Source organism: Cnephaeus nilssonii (assembly GCF_951640355.1).
Source record: "Cnephaeus nilssonii genome assembly, chromosome: 17".
Lineage (NCBI taxonomy): Eukaryota > Metazoa > Chordata > Mammalia > Chiroptera > Vespertilionidae > Cnephaeus > Cnephaeus nilssonii.
The window spans coordinates 32890866-32911529 of NC_137088.1; the positions used below are offsets into that span (position 1 = coordinate 32890866).

At 46.3% G+C, this 20664-nt stretch overlaps 2 protein-coding genes across 7 annotated transcripts in view; both read left to right on the forward strand.

Annotated features, from left to right (window-relative positions):
- RASA2 (RAS p21 protein activator 2) overlaps positions 1-4425 on the forward strand; it is a 121656-nt gene extending 117231 nt beyond the window's left edge. For 3 of the 4 annotated variants that reach the window (XM_079794677.1, XM_079794678.1, XM_079794680.1), the window contains exons 23-24: positions 228-417; positions 2116-4425. In XM_079794677.1, the coding sequence (XP_079650803.1) occupies positions 228-417; positions 2116-2146 (221 nt within the window). In that variant the 3' untranslated portion in view covers positions 2147-4425. The other variant, XM_079794679.1, reaches the window with a different exon arrangement.
- A 313-nt stretch (positions 4426-4738) lies between these two features.
- LOC307113227 (uncharacterized protein) overlaps positions 4739-20664 on the forward strand; it is a 49823-nt gene continuing 33897 nt past the window's right edge. The window contains exons 1-4 of one of the 3 annotated variants that reach the window (XM_079794695.1): positions 4739-5716; positions 7874-9077; positions 9942-10097; positions 11955-12105. The gene's annotated coding sequence lies outside the window, so the exon portion shown is untranslated. Of the gene's footprint in view, positions 5717-7873; positions 9078-9941; positions 10098-11795; positions 12106-20664 lie in introns of those variants that run through there. The other 2 variants (XM_079794698.1, XM_079794696.1) reach the window with 2 other exon arrangements.

The following is a 20664-nucleotide window of genomic DNA, read 5'->3' on the forward strand; positions in this document are numbered from 1 at the left end:
ACAAACTGTCAAAGGGGGGAGAATTTCTCATAGATATTCATGAAGTAAAAATGCTATTTTTGCATAAATGTAAGGATCATAATTAATAAAATGAATGTATTTTGGTTATCTGTGCATTTCCAGGGGAAATCTCCCCAGGTTGAGACACTTGAAAAGTTCTTATTTCTACTACTAATTACATTTATGGAACATAGTTGTCTGATCAGATATTTTGCTGCTCCTTGTAGAGGCTTGTGGAACTATAGCAGTGTATCAAGGACCACAGAAAGAGCCTGATGATTATTCTAACTTTGTTATCGAGGATTCTGTAACAACCTTTAAGACAATTCAGCAAATAAAAAGCATCATAGAGAAGCTAGATGAACCTCATGAAAAGTATAGGAAGAAAAGATCAAGTAGTGCAAAATATGGGAGCAAGTAAGTATTTTTAAGGTACTTTTTAAACATAGTTTAAGATTGCTCTATGCTCACACCTGAAATGCAGGCCTCCTACCTTCATCATTCAAGACCCAGCTCAGAACCTTCCTCTGTATAAGAATCTCCCTGGCCAGTGATCTTCGTCTTTTTAGTTCTGGAATCATTTCCTCATGTTGGTGCTGTACTTCATCTCTACTTTTAATATTATATCCTAACGTTATCCATTAAATTGAATACTCAGTAGCCTGTTATTTGTTTTGTTTTTACTGATCCTCATCCTCCTTAGTATCTCCCCCAGTGCCTTATACATACTACGTACCAAAAAAAATAAAAAAATAAAAATGAGATGTCAAAGTGCCAGAGTACTTTATAGTGGATTTTCAGATCTATCTCAGCTGTAGATGGATACTACAGTGGATAATAACACAGCTAACATTTGTTAGGAGCTTATTCTAGCACCAGGTACTGTGCCCAGTACTTTACATCTGATCACTTAGATTGTTTTTAGCAGCAAGTAACAGAAAACCCCAGTTGAAGTCCTGACCAATAAGAAATCTTTTAATCTCACAAATTGGTTCCTAACTTCTACAGTTGTTTAGCTCACCAGCTCAGCGCTGTCATCAAAGTGCATCCAGCCACTCAGCCTCCTCAACCGGTGATTTCTGTCCCCAGCTGTCCCCTCGTGCTCACAGATGGGCTACAATAGTTCAGAGCCTCACATTTTTATATTTTGCACACTTTATATAATAGTGTCCAGAGGTAGAAGGAGCTGTTTTATCACTGAGAGAAAAGAACCTTATCTAACGTTAACCCGTTTCCCCTAGGCTGCAGGACTGTCCTGGACTAGCACTGGAATCTTTTTCTGTTTACACAGAAGTAAATAGGGAGGGGACAGTCCTCAGACCAGCAAATAAGTGTGTGCCACAAGGTACACTCTGTCATTGATCCTTGCGTCAGCCTAACGTTGTTATAATCCCATTTCCAGCTAAAGGAACTGAGGCTCGGGCAAGAGAAGTGCCTTGCCCAAGGTCACACAGCTGACTGGTGAGGGGACTTTGAATCCTGGCCCCATCACTTTAGGTGTGTGTGTTTTTTAAATTATGCAGATTAATAATTATATTTGTGCTTTTTGAACAGTAAAAATCAGTTTGACAGGTATAAATGTTTATGTTCTCCCTGGATCGAAGGCTCAGTATATTGTCAACATTCTAATCCTGTCTCTTCTACATTAGTGTAGTCGGTTCTCTTCCCACAGTATCATGTGGTTTGGGAGCCCCAGGAAGTTTTCATATGAGCCCTAACCAGTGTCGGCCATCCTTAATTAGTAGGTCCCCCTTGTACATACACACTATGCCCCTCTCCAGCTTTATTTTTCTCTATCAAGAAATACCAGTCCCTCGTGTACTAAATATTTTACTTGTTCATTTTATTTTTCTTATCCCATAAGGTAAGCTCCAGGAGGACAAAAGGTTTTGTCGATTCTGTTCACTGTTGTAGCTGTAGCTTCTGAAATAGTGCCTGACGTTTAATAGGTGGTTAGGTGGTCAGCAAATACTTGTTGAGTTAATGAAATAAGACTTGGCATAAGAGATTACCAAGGGAAAATTATAAATAATAGATTCTATGCGATATTTGTCACTTTTTAAAATGGTATATTTTTTAACTTTTGAAAAATGATTTTCTCTTATTTTTTTCTAGGGAAAATCCAATTGGTGGGAAAGCATCTTAGAGTTTGACCATTTGATTCAGAACTGGAAAATATTATTTTTGTTCGAGCTTTTCAATTCAACATGTTTTGTTTATAGTATTTAAGAATGAACATTGGCTTCAGTGTCATCTGCATTCACTTTGTATTTAATATTTAATAATTGGAATTAACTGTTTGGGGATCCCGTATTGATGTATTGCTATAGAATTTGAAATCCAAGATTCCCTTCATATCTGTGTATCGAAAGCCATGTTTCTGCAACTTTTTTTAAATAGAAAGAATCTTCCTAAAGAAGCTTTGTAACAAAAGGAGAACTCCTCCGTACCATCTCTTTTTGTAACACACTTCGTGTTCTGTGGACTTTTCACTACCATTAGTGCCTGCTCTATACTGCCAACATTGTGTTGTTTTTCTAGAAAATCCCAGCCAATAACTCAGAGCTTTCCATTTATTTAGTTCACCTAGACCCTCTGCCTCCAAAAAAAAAGAAAAGAAAAGAAAAAAATACAAGATTTTCCTTTGGTCCGTTAGTCTTACAGATTACATTAAGAGCAGTGACAGAAACTTTAGAAAACTGCCTGTTTACAGATGTAAACAGAACTCAGATAGGAGGAACCAGGGAACATGCACTGTTGGGTGCATCTTGTTTACATTTGGGATGAATGGTGGCAAATGAAATAAAATGAGACCACTAAATTTTTTTTCATTGTTTTAAATATCAGGTACTCATTTTCTTGATTTGAGAGTTCAGGTTAACATGACTTCTAAGGACATTTCTTCTGAAAAAGGAGAGAGTAAACAGTGAACGAAGGTGGTGGGAAAATCACTCGACCTCACCTGCTATTCCATGTTGTGTTATATGAGGGCCATCATCAGGACGCCCTCTCCTAGTGTGACTGTTACCAAGTTGAGAGCCAACTCCAGAACAGTCGCCCAGCGCACTTTAATAATCTGGGCTCCCAGCCCCAGATTATGCTTTAGATACTCTGTGGTATCTAATCCTTATGATCAGTTCAATGATCGGTGTTTAAGTCTAGAAATAGTGCTTTCCTGAAAATGTTTATATTTCATTGCTATTTCCTTATTGCCTGCTAGCCAAATGGAATTTGGGCAAGCAACTGTTTGAATCCTGTTTTATCCTATTAATTTACCTTTATCCTAAAAACCGTAACTGTAAATAAGCAATCGAAGCAAGTTGCCAACTTGAAGTCAAGAGGGACATACTTTGCTTCATCAGTATTAAAAACCACGGTACTTTTATTTTGTCTTTTTAAATTGAAACATTTTCTAAATGTGGTACTTTGAACCTTGGAGTATTTACATGTTTCGGTTTAAAACTGTGACTTATTAATGTAAGTCTGGCTAGTACTGCTTTTTTTGTTTGGCTCCCAAGAGCCTCATTCCTCTGCCGTTACCTATGCGTACTTTGATTTTTACTACCTGGTCTGCTTTCTCTGCCTTTTCCACACTTGAAAAAATATATGGCAGCTCACTTCACCCTAAAAACCTGGAAACCCCAAGAAGGAGAGAAAAGAACGATACAGACTACTCTTGCCATAAATGCCAGTTCTGGTTCTTAGATTAGCCACTTCCATCAGTTGACATTGAGGTGATCTCTTACTTGTTTTGTTGTTATTGTTTGTTTTGTTTTTGGTTCAACTTTGTGTTTTATTATTCACTTAATAAGATGATGGGCAATAGCAAAATTTTCACTCCCAGGAATATAATTTATCAAATGGAATGATTTTATTTGCCAAAGAAATATGTTTATAATATAACAGGTAACGGTTAAGTGTCAAACGAGGCTTTCCTTATTATTCAAAAACATGACAAATGCTGTGGCTTTTGTCTCTGATTTTGAAGCCTAATTTCATGCATTTATCAGAAAGGCTCATTCATACCAGGTTTTAGAAAACATATTGTTTTAAGAGTAAAAGCACCTTTAATTTGTTCTAACGGTACATAATAAAGACAGAATGCAACAGAGCTTTTCAGGTGTGCTTGCTGATGTGAAAAATACAGGACTTATTCTCGAGTTAAATTACCAGCCTTGATTGATATTATTTGCTTCCATTTTTATAACTTGGAAATTAATATGTTGCTAGTAAATATCGGTTTTTACAGTGTCCAGTTTTAAAATGTAAGTTATCAAAACTTATGTAGTGCATTTGTGTAACCATATTGTATTATTGAGAATGTATTTTTATTTAAATTTTATTTTCTTATCAAGAGTATTATAAAAATTAAAAACTTTTGTAACTGTTGCTTGGAAATAACTCAAATAAATTACAAGAAGCCCGTCCGTTCTTTGTGAGACCTTACTTTCTTACTGATTTAGGAATTCTTGTTGTACCTCGCTTATTATTAGTAAGGGAATGACGGAAGTGAGGAACCCTCAGTTACTAAGAAAACGAAGCAGTTTGGAAAGGGCTCAGTATTCTTGCATTTAACCAGGCTGATGTTTGATGGACTGTGGTCATTTTTTGTTATTCATTCAACAGACTTGTTCTGAGGGCCTGCCGTGTGCCGTGCAGGGCCCTGTCGTTCCTTGGAGCCATGCACGCCTGGTGTTCAGGAATATATTTTACTCCTGCTGGGTAAATAATTTAGAGCTGAGTGTTCAGCCTGTGTTAGCCTTTTTGAAGAATCTCACATTCTACTCTTCTCAAAAAGGTCGGCACCATAGTCTCTGGTGACTCGGGTGCCGCACCAACTCTGCAGGTGAGCCTGCAACGGAGCTCAGCTTTCAGTGCATCCTTCTGGGTGTTGGGATTCGATCATGTCGTGCCACTTTGCTGATTTGTCCAGAGAACATAGAGTGACAGCCCCAAATGCCAGTCAGTCAATTTCTTGTACCCCCGAGGTGAGGGGCAAGAATCCTTCCCAGCAGAACCTCAGTAGCACTCTGAGCATCTCTAAATCAACCTTCATAAAACAGCCCGCATGACTCCAGAAGAGGTTAAGGTTAATAAGGAGGGAAGAATAAGGTTCTGAATCTCTAAGGATCTTGTTTGTATTGAAATACCAGATCCCAGCTCAGACTGGCCCATGTTATTAGAATAGAACTTGTCAGAAATATTAAAGAATTAGGGTTCCACTCCACGATGTAAACAAGCTATTTCTTTGAAGAAAAGGGAGGGTCATACTTTAGTTGGGTTTCCTTTCCAAATTACGTGATTCCAAAATGAGAGAGAACTGAGGCTAAGCAGGGTCCCTTTATGTGTACACAGAGCCTGGCACTGCTGTGTTCTGGTCTCTGCTGTTTCTCTTCTACTCTAGGCCAGTGGCCGGTGCTGACCCTTTAGAGAAGAACCTATCTTGGGTAAACATGACATGCTTCAAAATAAACTGACCGGTCTTTAGAGAGTTGATTTCTCATACACATCCTCACCTGAGGTTCGGTCTTTTCTGGCCAAAAGGTTCATTCTTTGGCATGTCATTTTGCATTTGACTTCTTAGTTTGGTGACACCACTTGCTACCATTTTTTAAGCTTATGCCTACGTTTTATATTAACAGCAGAGAAGGTGTAACCCAAGCGTGTCAAACTTACGGCCCACAACGAATATTTTTGCGGCCCAGCCAATGTAACGGTATGTAAGAAACGTTTTAATAAAAATTTCATAACTTAATTTTTACAGTATCGTGTTACACATAATTATTAATAACACACTGCAACATTCGCTAATGACTGATTACTATAATTGTGTTGCATTCATTTCCCTTACTCGCCTTACACGCAGGCACACCATTTCTCTCCACTAATACTAGCAGCGAATGTTAGCAGCCAATTGCCACATCATTAGTCTTGGACTGACTTGTTTGGTGTGCGCAACAGGAAATATTTCACTTTCGGAGAACAAGAAAAATAGGTTTATTTGCATTACACTTATTTGTGCAGTTATTCAGTGTCTAGTAATGTTCAAGAAAAAAATGCTAATTTTTATTAAAATGTATTATTTTAGTTAACGATGACTCATTTATTTCAGCCCTTTGTGTTCAGCCTGTCTCTATCGAAATAAACCTATGTTTCTATGAAAATTCAAGCTTTTGTTTTTTTGCGGCCCACATAAACTTAAACCTTGTTTATTTGGCCCGTGTTAGCCTTTGAGTTTGACATGCTTTTGCTGTAACCTGTTTAATTACTAAAGTCCTGTTATTTAGTTTTTTGCCTTGTGTTTCAGGTCCCCTTTGTTCCATATTATCAAAACCTTTGTACTTCCTTTGTATTGATCTACTTTTGACATGGAATTCAGCCCTAGACACACAATTTTTGCTCATCAAGAAAGAATTCTTTTGTCTAGAGTGAACAATATTGAATGTTTTCCAAATTTAACATATTCCTCAATTCCTCCCAGAACTGAGAAGGCCACACTGCCTGCACTGTCTTTAAAAAAGTAAAGAAAAAAGCCTGGTCGGGTGGTTTGGTTGGTTGGAGCATCGTCCCGTCAGGGCACTTGCAGGTTCCGTCCCCGGTGGGGTCATGTACGGGAGCAACTGATCGATGCTTCTCTCTCACATCAATGTTTCTTTCACACACTCTCTCCCTTCCTCTCTTTCTAAAATCAATCTTTAAAAAATACACATATCCTTGGGTGAAGATTTTTTTTAAAAAGAAGAAAAAGACCCACCATTTTAGACAGATTCTCAGTGCAGAATGGGTACGTGACCCCTGGAGAGGCATATCAGCATCTCCTAAGAAGATAGCGGGCTCAGGGGTGGGAAGGTATACGATTTAAAAAGTCAGTCAATATTACGATTTTACACTTAAAAATTCAAACCAACACCTAATTTTGTAATTCAAACAACAAAAAAGCTCAACACAATCTTGACTCATGCAAATGTATAGGTGAAACCTTAATTTTTACCTGGAGGCCTTTTTCAATAAGGAGCCTGAGATATTTGTGTTTTTGTGGGACAATTGTTTTTAAAGTTTGGGAAATACCGACCCCAAGTCTCAGTCCTAAACTCGACACCAAATTATGTGTCAGTCGTAAGCATACAGCCCAAATCACTGAGGCTGGTTATATTCTGGGGCGAGAAGAAAAACTAAATGAACAAGTATTGTGTCAGATGGTAATAAGTACAGTGGAACAAAGCTAAGCAGGGAAAGGAGCGCGGAAGTGCTATGTACGGGACTAGAAGGGGTAGGGATGGAATTTTAAACTAAGTGGTTAGGGAAGACCTCACTAGGAAGGAGAGACTTGAACCAAGATCTGAAGAAGTGAGGAAAGGGAGTCATGAGGATATGTAGAGAAAACTCTCTAAGCAGAAAAAAAATGTATGGTGTGCTCAAAACAGCAAGACGTGTGTGGCCAGATAGGAGATTGAGGTGAAGGTTTTGAGTAGTAGAGTGACATGATCCCCTTACCTTCTGGGTTGCTCTGACTGCTATGTGAGAAGTCTCAGAGGTCATAGGAGGACGTGTGAGACCCGGTGGGCTGGCATCCTAACGGGGTGAGAGCCGTGGCTGGTCCCGGGTGATGGCACAGCGGGGAATGAGGCCGGTTAGACTCTGGTTATATTTGATGGTAGAACCAACAGGACTCGTTGGCAGATGGAATGTGGGAGAAGGAAAGTCGAAGAAGATATAGTGGCCCAAGCAACTGGAAGAAAGGAGGGCATATGGCGACAAGGGAGGCGTGTGTCCATGTTGGTGACTCCCGGAGACCAGGCCCATCTAAATCCCTTAGTAAGTGCCCGCACATACTTCATCTAGTTTTACACATTTCTCATCTCTCCTTTACTAGATTGTAAATGGCTCCAGGGGCAGAGCCCCTGGCCCTTGGATGAGGAAGACAATCCTGTTCCATGAATTAATGACATACTGCGGCCAATGGAGGAGCAGCAAGGCCTTGGCTGAGAGTCCCGACTCCACTAGCAATTACCTTTATGATCTGGGTCAGGTAACCCCTTTGGGTTCTGGTTTCCCTGTCTTCAAGAACAAGATGTTGGGCCCTTGCTCTTCACTAAGCACTCTGCTGAACCCAGGAGCCCTGAGAGGCTGCCCTCCACTTGCTCATGGTCAAGCTAGAGACTGCACCAGAGTGACCTGAGGGTTCTACGACTTCAATACCCAGGCCACTCCTAGGGTCCCTCCCACTCACCCCAGTTTCTGTGTGTAGATAATTCAGTTCCTTCAGGGGGCCCTTCCTGGCAGCATGTCCCAGCTCTCCTCCGAAGCGCCACAACTCTGGACCAATTTAGAAGCATTGACCCTGTCAGGCCCTGTATAACCGTATTCTCATCCTCCTCCCATAATCCTTAGGGAAATCGAGAGAGTCCTGGTCATTAATGAAATAATGAGACAGCCTGGTGTGGGAAAAGAGCCCAGCACCCATTCTGCCAAGGTGTTGTTAAATTAATGGAGCAAGGAGGTGACTCGAATGCCGTGGTGATGTGCAAAAAAACACAATCTGAGCCTGTAAATGTCTCAAGGATATGAAATCAAACGCTAAGGACCACCAATCACAGCCAGCCAACTAGGCTGTAAGCTATAGCCAACCAATTTCCTTTCTTCTGCGCCATCTCTCTATATCTCCCTGGCTTGTTTGGGCAAAGAGCTCCTACTCACTCTGGCTTGACACTGCCTGCCTGATTTTTGCTTAAATCACCTCTCAAATGTTTTAATATGCCTCAGTTTATCTTTTAACAATTCATAGACAAAAAGCTGCCTTAAAACAGCAAAGCTGGCACCAACCTGTGAAGATGGTTTTTATTTGGACTCGAATAAGGAGTTGAAGGGACTGACAGTGCATTCTAATGTCACAGGGGACGTTTGGGGTGATCATTGGCCCTTTCAGTGATCAAAGAAGATGAGGCACAGATCCAGGCACTTCCCCCTCCTCTGGCTGGCTTTGTTTCTTACAGGAAGCCCCTCGTTATTTATGGGGAACATGCAGCAAAGTAAAACTGTTAGCGTGGCCGAAGGAGGAACGCACGAAGCAAAAAGTGGTAAAGAATTCTAACTTTATTAGGTCACCTGGAAAACCAGATGGGCTGAGCCCCAAAATGGCGCCAGCACCCAGGGACAGGAGTCGGGGGTTTTAAAGGACTTTAGGCGCGCTTTTTCTGTGGGGAATCCTCTGGGTGGGTCCAGATCCTGGGGAGGTTCGGAGGGGAAGGATAATGGTCTTAGCAAATGGAATGTGGTCTAAGCAAAACGGAATGTTGGTTGTGAAGTGGCCTAAAGGTCAGTTCCCAGCGGAGGAAGGGGTACTGATTCAATTATTTGATCAGACCTAACAAAAACCTATAACCAATAATAGTGTAATGATCATTTTGGGATTCAATTGGCAGGGTTGTGTGTGCATGTGTGCATGCGTGTGTGTGTGTGTGTGTGTATTAGTTTAAAACAGCTAAAATTGCTAGATTTCAAAAACATTTGTAGCAAGAAAATGAAGCAAATCATTCAGTCTCTAACTTTCACAATTAAATGCCCTATTTACTTATATCTTGGAAATGGTTGATACCTGTTATTTATTTAAATGCTTAAGGAAATGAAGAGACTTGTTCAGTTAAGAGCTTGAAATGCTTGAACCCAGTCACTGTTTGGAAGTATTTTATCGACATATCGCAAAATATGTGAAAACCTTTACAAACTGACCACTAAAATGTGGTAGGGAAGTAAGTCATGTAACCTGTATATCTTAAATCCTGTAGAGCAGTATTTGTAAAAGTGCCCAAATTCAGTTACCTCGTTCCGCCATCCTAGTCGAGGGGGGTGGGGAGCACGGTGGGGTTCAAGTGTCCAGCTACAGTTGAAGGGTGTTTTCTCCAGCCCAGGCCCCGTTTTCCTGAAGTTTCCTGCCATTCCAGTTCGACCAGCCGCCCCGGGTGGGGTGAGGAAGCGCTTTTCCTGTAGCAGCCTCTCCGCTGGAGCCCTTCGCTTGTCATCTTAAGATGACAGGTGGCCTGTCCCAGCCTCAGACTCTGCTGCTCCTTCATGGCTGAGCCCCTCGGAGGGCCACACAGGTAGGCCCCTGCGCTCCGTGCCATCGCGGCCTGTGCTACACTCACGCACACCGATGTTCTGAATAAGTGCCGTTGTGGGGAAGGAAGAAACATTTCTGTCCTCGGGGTCCTTTGAGCTGGTCTAATCAAATAGGCTTGAGGCAGATTAGCAGGAGAGAATGCCAAATTTAATTACATGTGTATGTATGGGAACCCTGCATACGTGGGAGGGTCAGAGACCCCACATACATGAGCGGTTCAGAGATGGGGAGGGAAGCTGAGGTATAGAAGACATTCTGAGCTCTAGGGAGGAGGTGAGGCACCTTGGCGCTTCAAAGGGTCAAGCAGAGAGAGCACCTGTTCAGTAATTATTAGTTTGCATCACTCATGGAGCGATCTCCTACCGTGGGCTCGGCTCCTAATTTGCATTCTTCTAGATGATTAAGGGGGTAGGGGGCAGGAGAAGCAGAAGTTTCTCGTGAGCCCACAGGATCTCGGTTGCCTTAAGCTCAAAATAATCTACTTACGCTGAAACCGGTTTGGCTCAGTGGATAGAACGTGGGCCTGCGGACTCAAGGGTCCCAGGTTCGATTCCGGTCAAGGGCATGTACCTTGGTTGCGGGCACATCCCCAGTGGGGGGTGTGCATGAGGCAGCTGATGGATGTTTCTCTCTCATCGATGTTTCTAACTCTCTATCCCTCTCTCTTCCTCTCTGTAAAAAATCAATAAAATATATTTTTAAATAATAATAATAATAGCCGAAGCCGGTTTGGCTCAGTGGATAGAGCGTTGGCCTGCGGACTGAAAGGTCCCAGGTTCGATTCCGGTCAAGGGCATGTACCTTGGTTGCGGGCACATCCCCAGTGGGGGTTGTGCAAGAGGCAGCTGATCGATGTTTCTCTATCATCGATGTTTCTAACTCTCTATCCCTCTCTCTCCTTCTCTGTAAAAAATCAATAAAATATATTTAAAAAATAATAATAATAATAATAATCTGCTTACGGCTAGGGCACATCTTGGGGTGGCTTGTTCTGAACCTCTATATGATCATTATTACTCTAAGGCCACCCAGTCTCAGGAGATGAGCCCTAAACACTGGGGTACCTCCTTCAGCCCCGCGACAACAACTCAACCTGGGGGTTCTCTCCGACGGGGACCCCTCTTTGCTCAGCCAGAGGTAGGGACCTACCTCGTTTTAAAAGATCAGGGCCTCGCCTTGGCTCTGGCCAAGACCTCTCTCCTCTAGGAGCTTTGGTCAATGGTAGGCATAGTCATGCACGGACATGAGAAGGCGACCCTTGGGGGTGAGAAGGCCATGCAGGAATCTCCACTGTGCCGAGAGAACCACGCTGGCATCACCCGAACGCCACAGAGAAACCCCTCCTTTCCTGGGAGCTGCCGCTGTCGCCAGAAAGGGGCTGGGCCGGAGCGGATCTGCCTCGGGCGGCCTGCAGTGTGTGGTTCTTGACTTGGTGCAGGAGAGATTTCACCGTGAGTCCAGGTGATTATGAGAGGACGTTTATTAAAGCTGGGGACAGTGAAACAAGGAAGGGCTCAGGACAGAGGAAGCAGCAGGAGAGACGAGGCGGGACTGTTTGGCTCACTGAGAAGTCAGCAAAGGGGACCTTGGACACAGGTTCAGGGGGTTAGGCCGGGACCAGCTGCCGCTGCTCATTGCTCTCCGGATGGCAAGTCCGTGGGGACCCTTAGAGTTTAGGAGATGCACACCTGTGGGGAGAGAAGGGGCGGGGAGGCGAGGCCGTGCTCCCGGCAGGGAGAGTGTGCTCTGGGACCTTCATTTTGATGGTTTTTAAAGGCTGGGAGTTTAGGGGCCGTCTCAGGAGAGATCAAGATACAATATTCATCAGCTTTTCCAGGTGTGTCCTTTCAGGATCGAGGTCTCTTCTGATTGGCCGGTGCCAGGTGCAGGTCCTGAGTCAGCACAGCTGGTCCTGCCTGGTTTGCTGCTCTCCTGGGCCTGGAGCTGAAGTGCAGCCGAGGCCTGGATGTTATCTTTATGGAGAAAAGGTCAGGGGGTCTAAACTGCACGAGCAGCAATGTGTCAGGGGAGGGAAGGCCACCTGGGGGCGAGGTCTGGCACCAGCTTTGCCTATTGCTAGGCACCCGGGCTTTCTGCCCTGGAGACCTTCTGTATCTGGGTGGAAATGGCTCAGCCGGTTTGTTCAGCTCTCTGTCTCGGTTTCCCCATTCCTCATGCCAAGGAGTTTTCCTGGCGTCTTACTCTGTGTCACTTCCTCAGCACAGCAAAGGTGGCTTTCTGCTGGGTGAACTGGCCTTGACTGAAATACCAGGGGCTGTGCTGGTCGCCCAGCAGGAGGGCTGAGGCCCCACCCGAGACCTCCACCCCATCCCCAGGAAGAGCTGCGGCAGCCCTGGACCTGGGGAACAGAATGCCCAAGGGTTCCGTGGAGAAGAGGGATCTGACCCCGGGTGGGCCCCGATGGGCAGAACCCCTTGGAGGGGGAGGCATGTGTGACGGTGGCTCCAGGCCAGGAGGAAATTTTCTTACTTTGCAAGCCGTTCCTGCCTCTCAGCTTCTTCCTCTTCCTCCCTCAACCCTCTGCCCCTGGACCTGCCTCTTTAAGCCAGTCCCACTTGGATATGGGTTCAACAGTATGTGGTCAACAGGAAAAAAATGATGCCTGTGTTAGGTGTGGTTACTATTCCCTGCGTCCTTAAATCTAAGTTCGTGCAAAGGGACACCCACTCTTGTTATCTACTCTTCCCCATTTGAAATATGTCACCCTGGCCAGTGGCTCAATGGTTAGAGCGTCGGCCCGTGCACGGAAGGGTCATGGGTTCAATTCTCGGTCAAGGGCATGTACCTGGGTTGCAGGTTCAATCCCCCACCCTAGTCAGGGCTTGTGTGGGAAGCAACCAATTGATGTCTCTCTCACATTGATATTTCTCTCTCCTCTCCCTCATGCCTTCTACTCTCTCTAAAAAAATAATAGCCTCGGGTGAGAATTAACAACGAAGAATGGTGGTGTGTAGATGTGCTGAGGAGCGAGGCTCCAAGGCCCCTTTCCATTCTTCTAACAGAAACGATGACCTGCCTGGGATACACCAGAGTCAGCTCCACTCAGAGCAGGAAAATGGCCCTCAGTTCCTTCCAGTCCCAGGGCCCTCGCTGTTGAATCTTTTCAATCCCAAGAATCACCTTTTCAGAACATCTACCCTTTTTCAATCCCCCCGTCATCTGAGCTTTCATGAGGGAGGAGTGGGGGAGCACAGACCACCTTTCCGGCCTCACCCCCCTCCCCCCGCCTCCCTCCCCCCACATTCAGTCCAAGCTGCAGCTCTCCGGCTGGAGGGCAGGATCTGGTGGCTAGACACTGGGTCAAGGTGGACCACAGTCCTGGAAGAGGGGAAGGGGGCTGAAGGGGCACATTTATATTCGTGTTATGAGCATTTCCCTAACGTGATCCTCACAACAGTCCCGACACAAAGGGAGACGCTGCCCACAGAGGCTCAGTGACCTTCCCAGGGCGGAGACGGTAGCCCCGGACCTGTCGCACTTGGCAGGCCAGTGGGTGGGAGCCAGAGCGTGCAGCTTGGAAAGACTCGGAAGCAGACCAGGGAGCCCCAGACACAGGGTGCAGCCTCCAAATGGGAGGGCCCAGAGGGGGCATCAAGGACCAGGGATGGGGAAACGGGGTGAGGAAACAGGAAGCAGCGGACAAGGCCCCTGGGAGGTCTGACACCAAACAATCCAGGAATGTGTTCAGATGGGGTCTGTCTGGGCCGGGGAGCCGGGGGGGGGGGGGGGGGGGTGCGTGGAAGGTAACCACAGAAAGGAGCATCAGACGTCACAGCCAGGGGCCAGGGCGGGAGCCAGGGAGCCAGGGAGCCAGGAGGGCAGCACCGGGAGCCGGTGGGGGAGCCCCATGAGGCCTGAGAGCTGCACAGGGCCTCATTGGCGGGCCCTGTGGGGACGGGGCCTGAGTCACCCCAGCCCTCAAGCCCTCTCCACCTTCATTTCCCCACACTCTGCTCAGCTCCTCAGGGTGACCCCTGACAAGTGCACTTGTCCCCGGTCCTCCGGGTGCAGGTCTCAGGCTCACTGGACTCACCAACGCGTCACTTGCTCCCAATGCCTGGTTCTCCGACAGCTTTGCACCCAGCCTCCGGACACTTCTCAGGCAGCCCACGGACTGGCAGAGTCCTTCTCAGGGAGGGAACAAACCTAAGTACCTTCCAGAAAGTTGTCAGGTACGAGGCAGGTACATCCTGAGCCCTTGAGACTTAACCCAGGCCTAGATAACCAGCAAAATGGCCTTTCCTCCTCCTCCGACTAACCCCACATTCAGCGCAAACGCCCAGGAGGAGAGTCTCCGGCCTCTGCAGGGCAGTCCCCCAGCTGCGAGCTAACATGTTCTTTGGAAAGAAAGAGGAGCATTCGGTTAGTTCCGTGGCCGTCAAACCGCGGCTCGCGAGCCACATGCGGCTCTTTGGCCCCTTGAGCGTGGCTCTTCCACAAAATACCACCGCCTGGGCGAGTCTATTTTGAAGAAGTGGCGTTAGAAGAAGTTTAAGTTTAAAAAATTTGGCTCTCAAAAGAAATTTCAATCGTTGTACTGTTGATATTTGGCTCTGTTGACTAGTGAGTTTGCCGACCACTGGGTTAGTGGTTCTCAAAGTGAGGTCCCAGGACCAGCAGGGGCAACATCACCTGGGAACCTGATGAAAAGCAAATGCTCAGGCCCAGCCCAGACCTCCTGAGTGACAGCTCTGGGGGCGGGGCCCAGCCTGCAGGTCCGTGTGCCTGCAGGGGATTGTGCCAGTCACTCAAGTTGGCGAGCCCCGCGTTAGCTCTCTGTGAGCAGGTCTGCAAAGTCTCCGGGGGCTGTGGATTCTGGGTGCCCCCGACACTGCTGAAGAGCAGAAACCAGCCTCCAGGTTCCGGGGGAGAAGGTGATTCCTGGAAGCCCCAAACCTCTCTGACTTCCCCTCGATGTTAACACGGGGGAGAAGCCCGAAGCTGAATCAAAGTGGCACTGAGCCATCAGAGATTAAAAAAAAAAATTAAAGTTCCCAAAATATTATTGTTGGAAGTACTTGGGAAGGCTCTAGTGTGGTGCCTTTTCCACAAATATTATGAGTCACAATAACGGTGTTTACCTTCTTTTCCCTTCGGCAAATAAGGACACATCTGTGGGGGGTGCTGATATTTATTTATTTAGGGGTGAGCATCATGATAGTGGAAATATTTTGTACGTGATTATAGAGCCCTGGGGCGAAAGCCCTGCCCCTGAGGAGGAGGGAGGGGTTCATCGGTAAATCATGTGGACATGCCCTCCCAGTTAAGAAGACCCCAATGTGTCAGTCCTTGTTTTTAGGTGACATCACTCCAGCATCTTGCTTCTCAATAAAAGGCCAGGTCAGGCCAGTGGGAAAGGGAAGGCAGTCCTGGCAGAGGGTGCCTGGCCCAGCAACCTCATGTGATACAGCTTTTTCTGTGCCTCAGTTTCCCCTGGTTTCTCTGCCTCGTGGGGGAGCTGCAGGCTCAGGCCCCAGATCTGGCCTGGAGCCAGGCCCTTGGGAGGGATCCTTACCAGCAGATCCCTTCAGCGGCTGCCGTAAACCTCCTGCCTCAAAATCCTACTGACCTAAGTGACTTCAAGAGAGAGAACGATGCCCTAACCCAGTGATGGGCAACCTTTTGAGCTTGGTGTGTCAAACTTCTCCAAAAAACTGAGCATAACTCGGGTAGTGTGTCACTTTGAGGAAAAAACATTATTTCGCGATATTTATAGTTTAAATAACATAAATGTATAATTGTTATATATAATTGTATTTAATAAATCAAAAACTAAATATTTAGTGCTGACACGCGTGTCATAGGTTCGCCATCACTGCCCTAACCGGTTTGGCTCAGTGGATAGAGCGTCGGCCTGCGGACTCAAGGGTCCCAGGTTCGATTGCAGTCAAGGGCATGTACCTTGGTTGCAGGCACATCCCCAGTAGGGAGTGTGCAGGAGGCAGCTGATCGATGTTTCTAACTCTATCCCTCTCCCTTCCTCTCTGTAAAAAAAAATCAATAAAATATATATTTTTTAAAATAGAGAGAGAGAGAGAAAACGAGGGGCACCCTCTGTCCTGTGATGACAGAGTACGGAGAACAGCCCTGCTCCAAACCGAACTGGCCAGAGTCTGACCAAAGGCAGGGTGCATCCCGACTCTACGTTCTTGAGAATAAGGCTGGACGAGACCAGCATTTGGAGCGGATACTGGTTTTTAACACTGGATTGGGAGGAACAGAACCATGTATCCACACAAAGGCGTATACAGAAGGGTTACAGCAGCTTTACTCGTAGACGCCAAGAAATGGAAACCACCCAAATGTCCGCTAGCAGGTGAATGGATCCTGGGTCCTGGTCTGTCCGTCCATTCGTCCCAACAATGAAGGCTCACCGCTGAGCAATCAGAGGAGCTAACTACCCACGTGCCCAACAGCAGGCAGCTCTGGGAGCCCCTATTCAGAGTGAAAGAAGCTGGGCAAGAAAGACCGCCTGCTGTGTGGTTCGATTGTGTAAAATTCTAGAAAGTGCAAACTAACCCCTGGTGCCAGAAAGGAGGTCAGAGGTAATCTGTGGGGGAAAGGGGGCCTATGGGGCACAAGGAAATGGGGGTTCTGACTCTCTTGATGGTGGCAATGGTTTCGTGAGTGGTTACACAGGTCAAAACGTACCAGATTATACACGTAAAGATGTTTATTACGACATCGGTAATACATCAGGGAAGTTTTTAAAAATATGGGCTGGGCAAACGGGTCAGCAATGCTCACTGCTTCTTGGAGAAACAAGTCACATTTCTTCTGCCAGAGCCCCTACTTTTCCTGGGGAACGGTTTTGTGTGGAGAACTGTTGACACCCAGAAAGAGATAAAGGATATTTCAGGGCAAACAATGCATGAGGTTGTGATACAGCTCTTTCATAGTGACAGGGATACTACTAGTCAACAAGTTGAGCATTTCTTATCCACGAGGCTCATCATTTTACAAACATTCTCTTATTTAATGCGCACCCAGCCTTACGCGTAGACATTACTGGACCCGTTTTACAGAACAGGAAGCTAAGTCAGGGAAATGAAGTAACTTCCCAAGGAGTGGCAGGCAGATCCAGGATTGGTAAGATTTTAAACTGGCCATCTCTGGCTGGTATGATTACAACTGATTTGGGTTTACATTTTTAAAATTTTCATATATTCTAAGCTTTCTACAATGAACATGTATTACTATTAACCGGAAGTACTTTTATTACGTTAAAATTATAACCATTCTAATTTTTTTTATTACAGTTGACATTCAAGATTATTTTATATTAGTTTCAGGTGTGCAGCTTGGTGATTAGACAGTCCTATAAAGTGATCCCCCGATATTTAAAGTCCCCACCTCACACCATCCTTAGTTCTTACAATATTACAGACTCTATTCCATATGAAGTATCCACTGAGTATGTATTAACCACCAACTTGTATTCCTTAATCTCCTCACCTGTTGCACCCAGTCCTCCAACCCCCCTCCTCTCCGGCAACCCTCAGTTTGTTTAGGTCTCTGTGAGTCTGTTTCGGTTTTGTTTGTTCGTTTCTTTCAGTCTGTGCAAGTGAAATCACAGGGTCATTGTCTTTGTCTGACCTGCAGCGAGCTCACCAGGAGGTCTCAAAGCCAGAGCCCCACGAACCCTGGAACGATAGTTCCTGCGGCCGCCTCCCCCCCTCCTCCTCCAGCCCCCGCCGGGCCACTGCCCCCTGCAGCCTCCGCCCCCCCCTCCCCTCCCCGCCGGACCGCCCCGGCTGCCATCTCCAGGCCCTGGACCCGTGGGAAGGCGGCCGGGCGAGGACGCAGACAGGGCCCTGGGTGAGTGCCGGGAGCAGGCCGGGCGGGTGCGGCCCCTGGTCAGCTGCTCGGGACAGGGCTGGACCTGAGCTCCACGGAGACGGTAATGCCCGCCCCTCCCATCCCCACCCCAGGTTCCCACCAGGTCCCACCCGAACTTGCCCGGGGCAAAGCGCCCCTGCGCCCCGCGCCCCGCAGCTAGCAGTGTCCTGGCCTCGGGTAGGTAGTCCGGATTCTCTCCGGAATGTATTGAAATTGGGGGTGCGTCAAGAGCCCTAGAGAAGGGAGCGGCATGCAGCCCCCTCTTGCCCTCCCCCTCCTTGTCCCCTGGGACAAGGAGGTGAGCCAGCAGCTGTCGGAGGTGGACAAGCAGGGTACCCAGGTGGGCTTTCCTCCCCCCTCACCCTCTCTCCTCCTTCCCCCCTCCTTCCCTCCTCCTCCTTCCTCTCCTTACCCGATGCCCCCACCACCGTTCCATCTCCAGGAGGCAGAGTCAGATGAGAGAAGAAACCCTAGCATAGGTTGGGGCATCTACTCCTTAAACCTCCATAAGTCTTCTTTAATGAATCAGCCCATCAGTGCTGGCCTTGAGCACCTAGGTAGTTTCGAACCTGGGCCACACATTACGGTGTAGGGAAATGACATCAAGAAATGCTCCTGAGAAAATATTAAGGGAAAACTCAATATTTAAGAGGGTCTTAATAGAGTTTTTATAGAAGGTATGTATATATACTCTGTGCTTCTGTAAATGCCCAGAAAAGGCTGGAGAGAAATACTTTGTATCGTGGACAGTAATATTGTGGACAGTACCTGTCTTAGTCCATTTCGGCCCCCATAACAAAATACCGTAGACTGGGTGGCCTAACCAACAGAAATCTATTTCTCATAGTTCTGGAGACTAGGAATCCAAGACCAAGATGCCAGTAAGGTGGATTTCATGTTGGACCCTTTTCTCTTGGTAGTCATCTCAACAGCTTGGGGGCGGGAAGAGGAAGAGGGAGGAGGAGGTAAGAGAGGAGGAGGTAGAGGATGGAGAAGAGGGAAGGAATAGGCTCTCTGATGTCTTTTCTTATAAGGGCACTAATCCTTACATGAGGGCCCCACCCTCATGACCTCACCCAATTCTAATTGCCTCCCACAGGGCCCATCTCCAAACACCACCACAATGGGGGTTAGGGCTCCAACATATGAGTTTGGGTGGATGCAAACATTCAATCCATAACTACCTTACAGGTGGTACCTCAGAATGTTTAAGAACTTGGGTTCTGGAGCCAGACTGGCTGCACCACTTACCAGTGTCTGTCCTTAGGCAAATCCCTTAACCTTGCTATGCCTCAGGTTTCCCACGCAAGCATTTCCTGTTTACTACATGCCAGACTGTTCTGAGCGTCTGTCATTCTAATTCATTAGTCTTCACAATGATTCTTTAACATCGTCATCCCCATGTTACTGATGAAAAAGCTTTACACATGTTATCTCATTTAATCCTCACAAATGCCAAAGCGGTAATATTCCCACCCTTTTTACAGATGAAGAAAATGATTTGAGGAAGTGAGTTTGATTACCCATAATCACCCCACCAGTAATTGACAGAACAAATACAGGATTCAAACAGATTCTTTTTGACCCAAAGCCTGTCCACCCACTCCCCACCTGTTTGGTCTCCCAGGATGCCTTGTCAGTGTTTGCCAATTGCCTGATGATAAGCATCACCTGGGATGCTTACTAAAAGCAGTCAGGGAGTCAGCAGGCCCGGTTCTGTTCTCAGCCAGAGTAAGTCCCTTCTTTGCCTTCGGGGGGGCTCATTTTTGTTATGTGCCAAACAAAAAACTAGACAAGTGCCCCTGAGGTGGCAAATAGGTTTTAGGTAGCTGCCAAGTTTGGTTGCTCTGCAGCAGCTTCCTGGAGCATAGCAGTGAGCAGAGTTCTGAGGCCACAGCTGGGCGATGGCCATGGGGAGGGGGTGGTAGGGTGAATAACCATCCTGGTTGCCCAATACTTGCCTAGTGTTAGCACTCAAAGTCCTGGGACAGTTGGTTATCCTAACGATGGCTTCCCTGGATTAGACAATCTGTAAAGTCCCAACCAGAGGTCCCTGAGTGTCTGCATTCTGCTGGGTTCATTCTCTCTTTTTGAAATGTTTTTCACTTATGATGGGGTAATTTTGTTATGCAGCAATATGATACTAATACAAGTGTGATCCAAGTTGCAACTGTGAACTACCCCCATGGAGCTCACATGGTATCTAACAGATGTTGCTATTTTCCCTTGAAAATTTCAAATGTCCTTGGTGATGGAAGGAGACTTGACTTGGGGTGATGAACACGCTATACAATATACAGATGATGTATTATAGAATTGTGCACCTGAAACTTATATAATTTTATTAACCAATGTCACCCCAATAAATTCAGTAAAAAAAAAAAGAAAGAAAGGGAGGGAGGGAAGGGAGGGAGGGAGGGAGGGAGGGAGGGAGGGAGGGAGGGAGGGAGGGAGGAAGAAAATGTCAAATATCCAGAGTACCCTGTAAGTTTGCAACACCTCCAAGCACCTCAGTACACAGTCTGGGAGCTGTGGCTCTAAGACACGAAGCATTTCTGGAGATAAAGAGGAATGTTAAAGAATGAGAAAAGGGTAGATTCCACCAAGAAGATTTATGAGTTCTAAATTTGTAGGCACCTGCCCTGCTGGTGTGGCTTCCTGGTTGAGCGTTGACCTATGAACCAGGA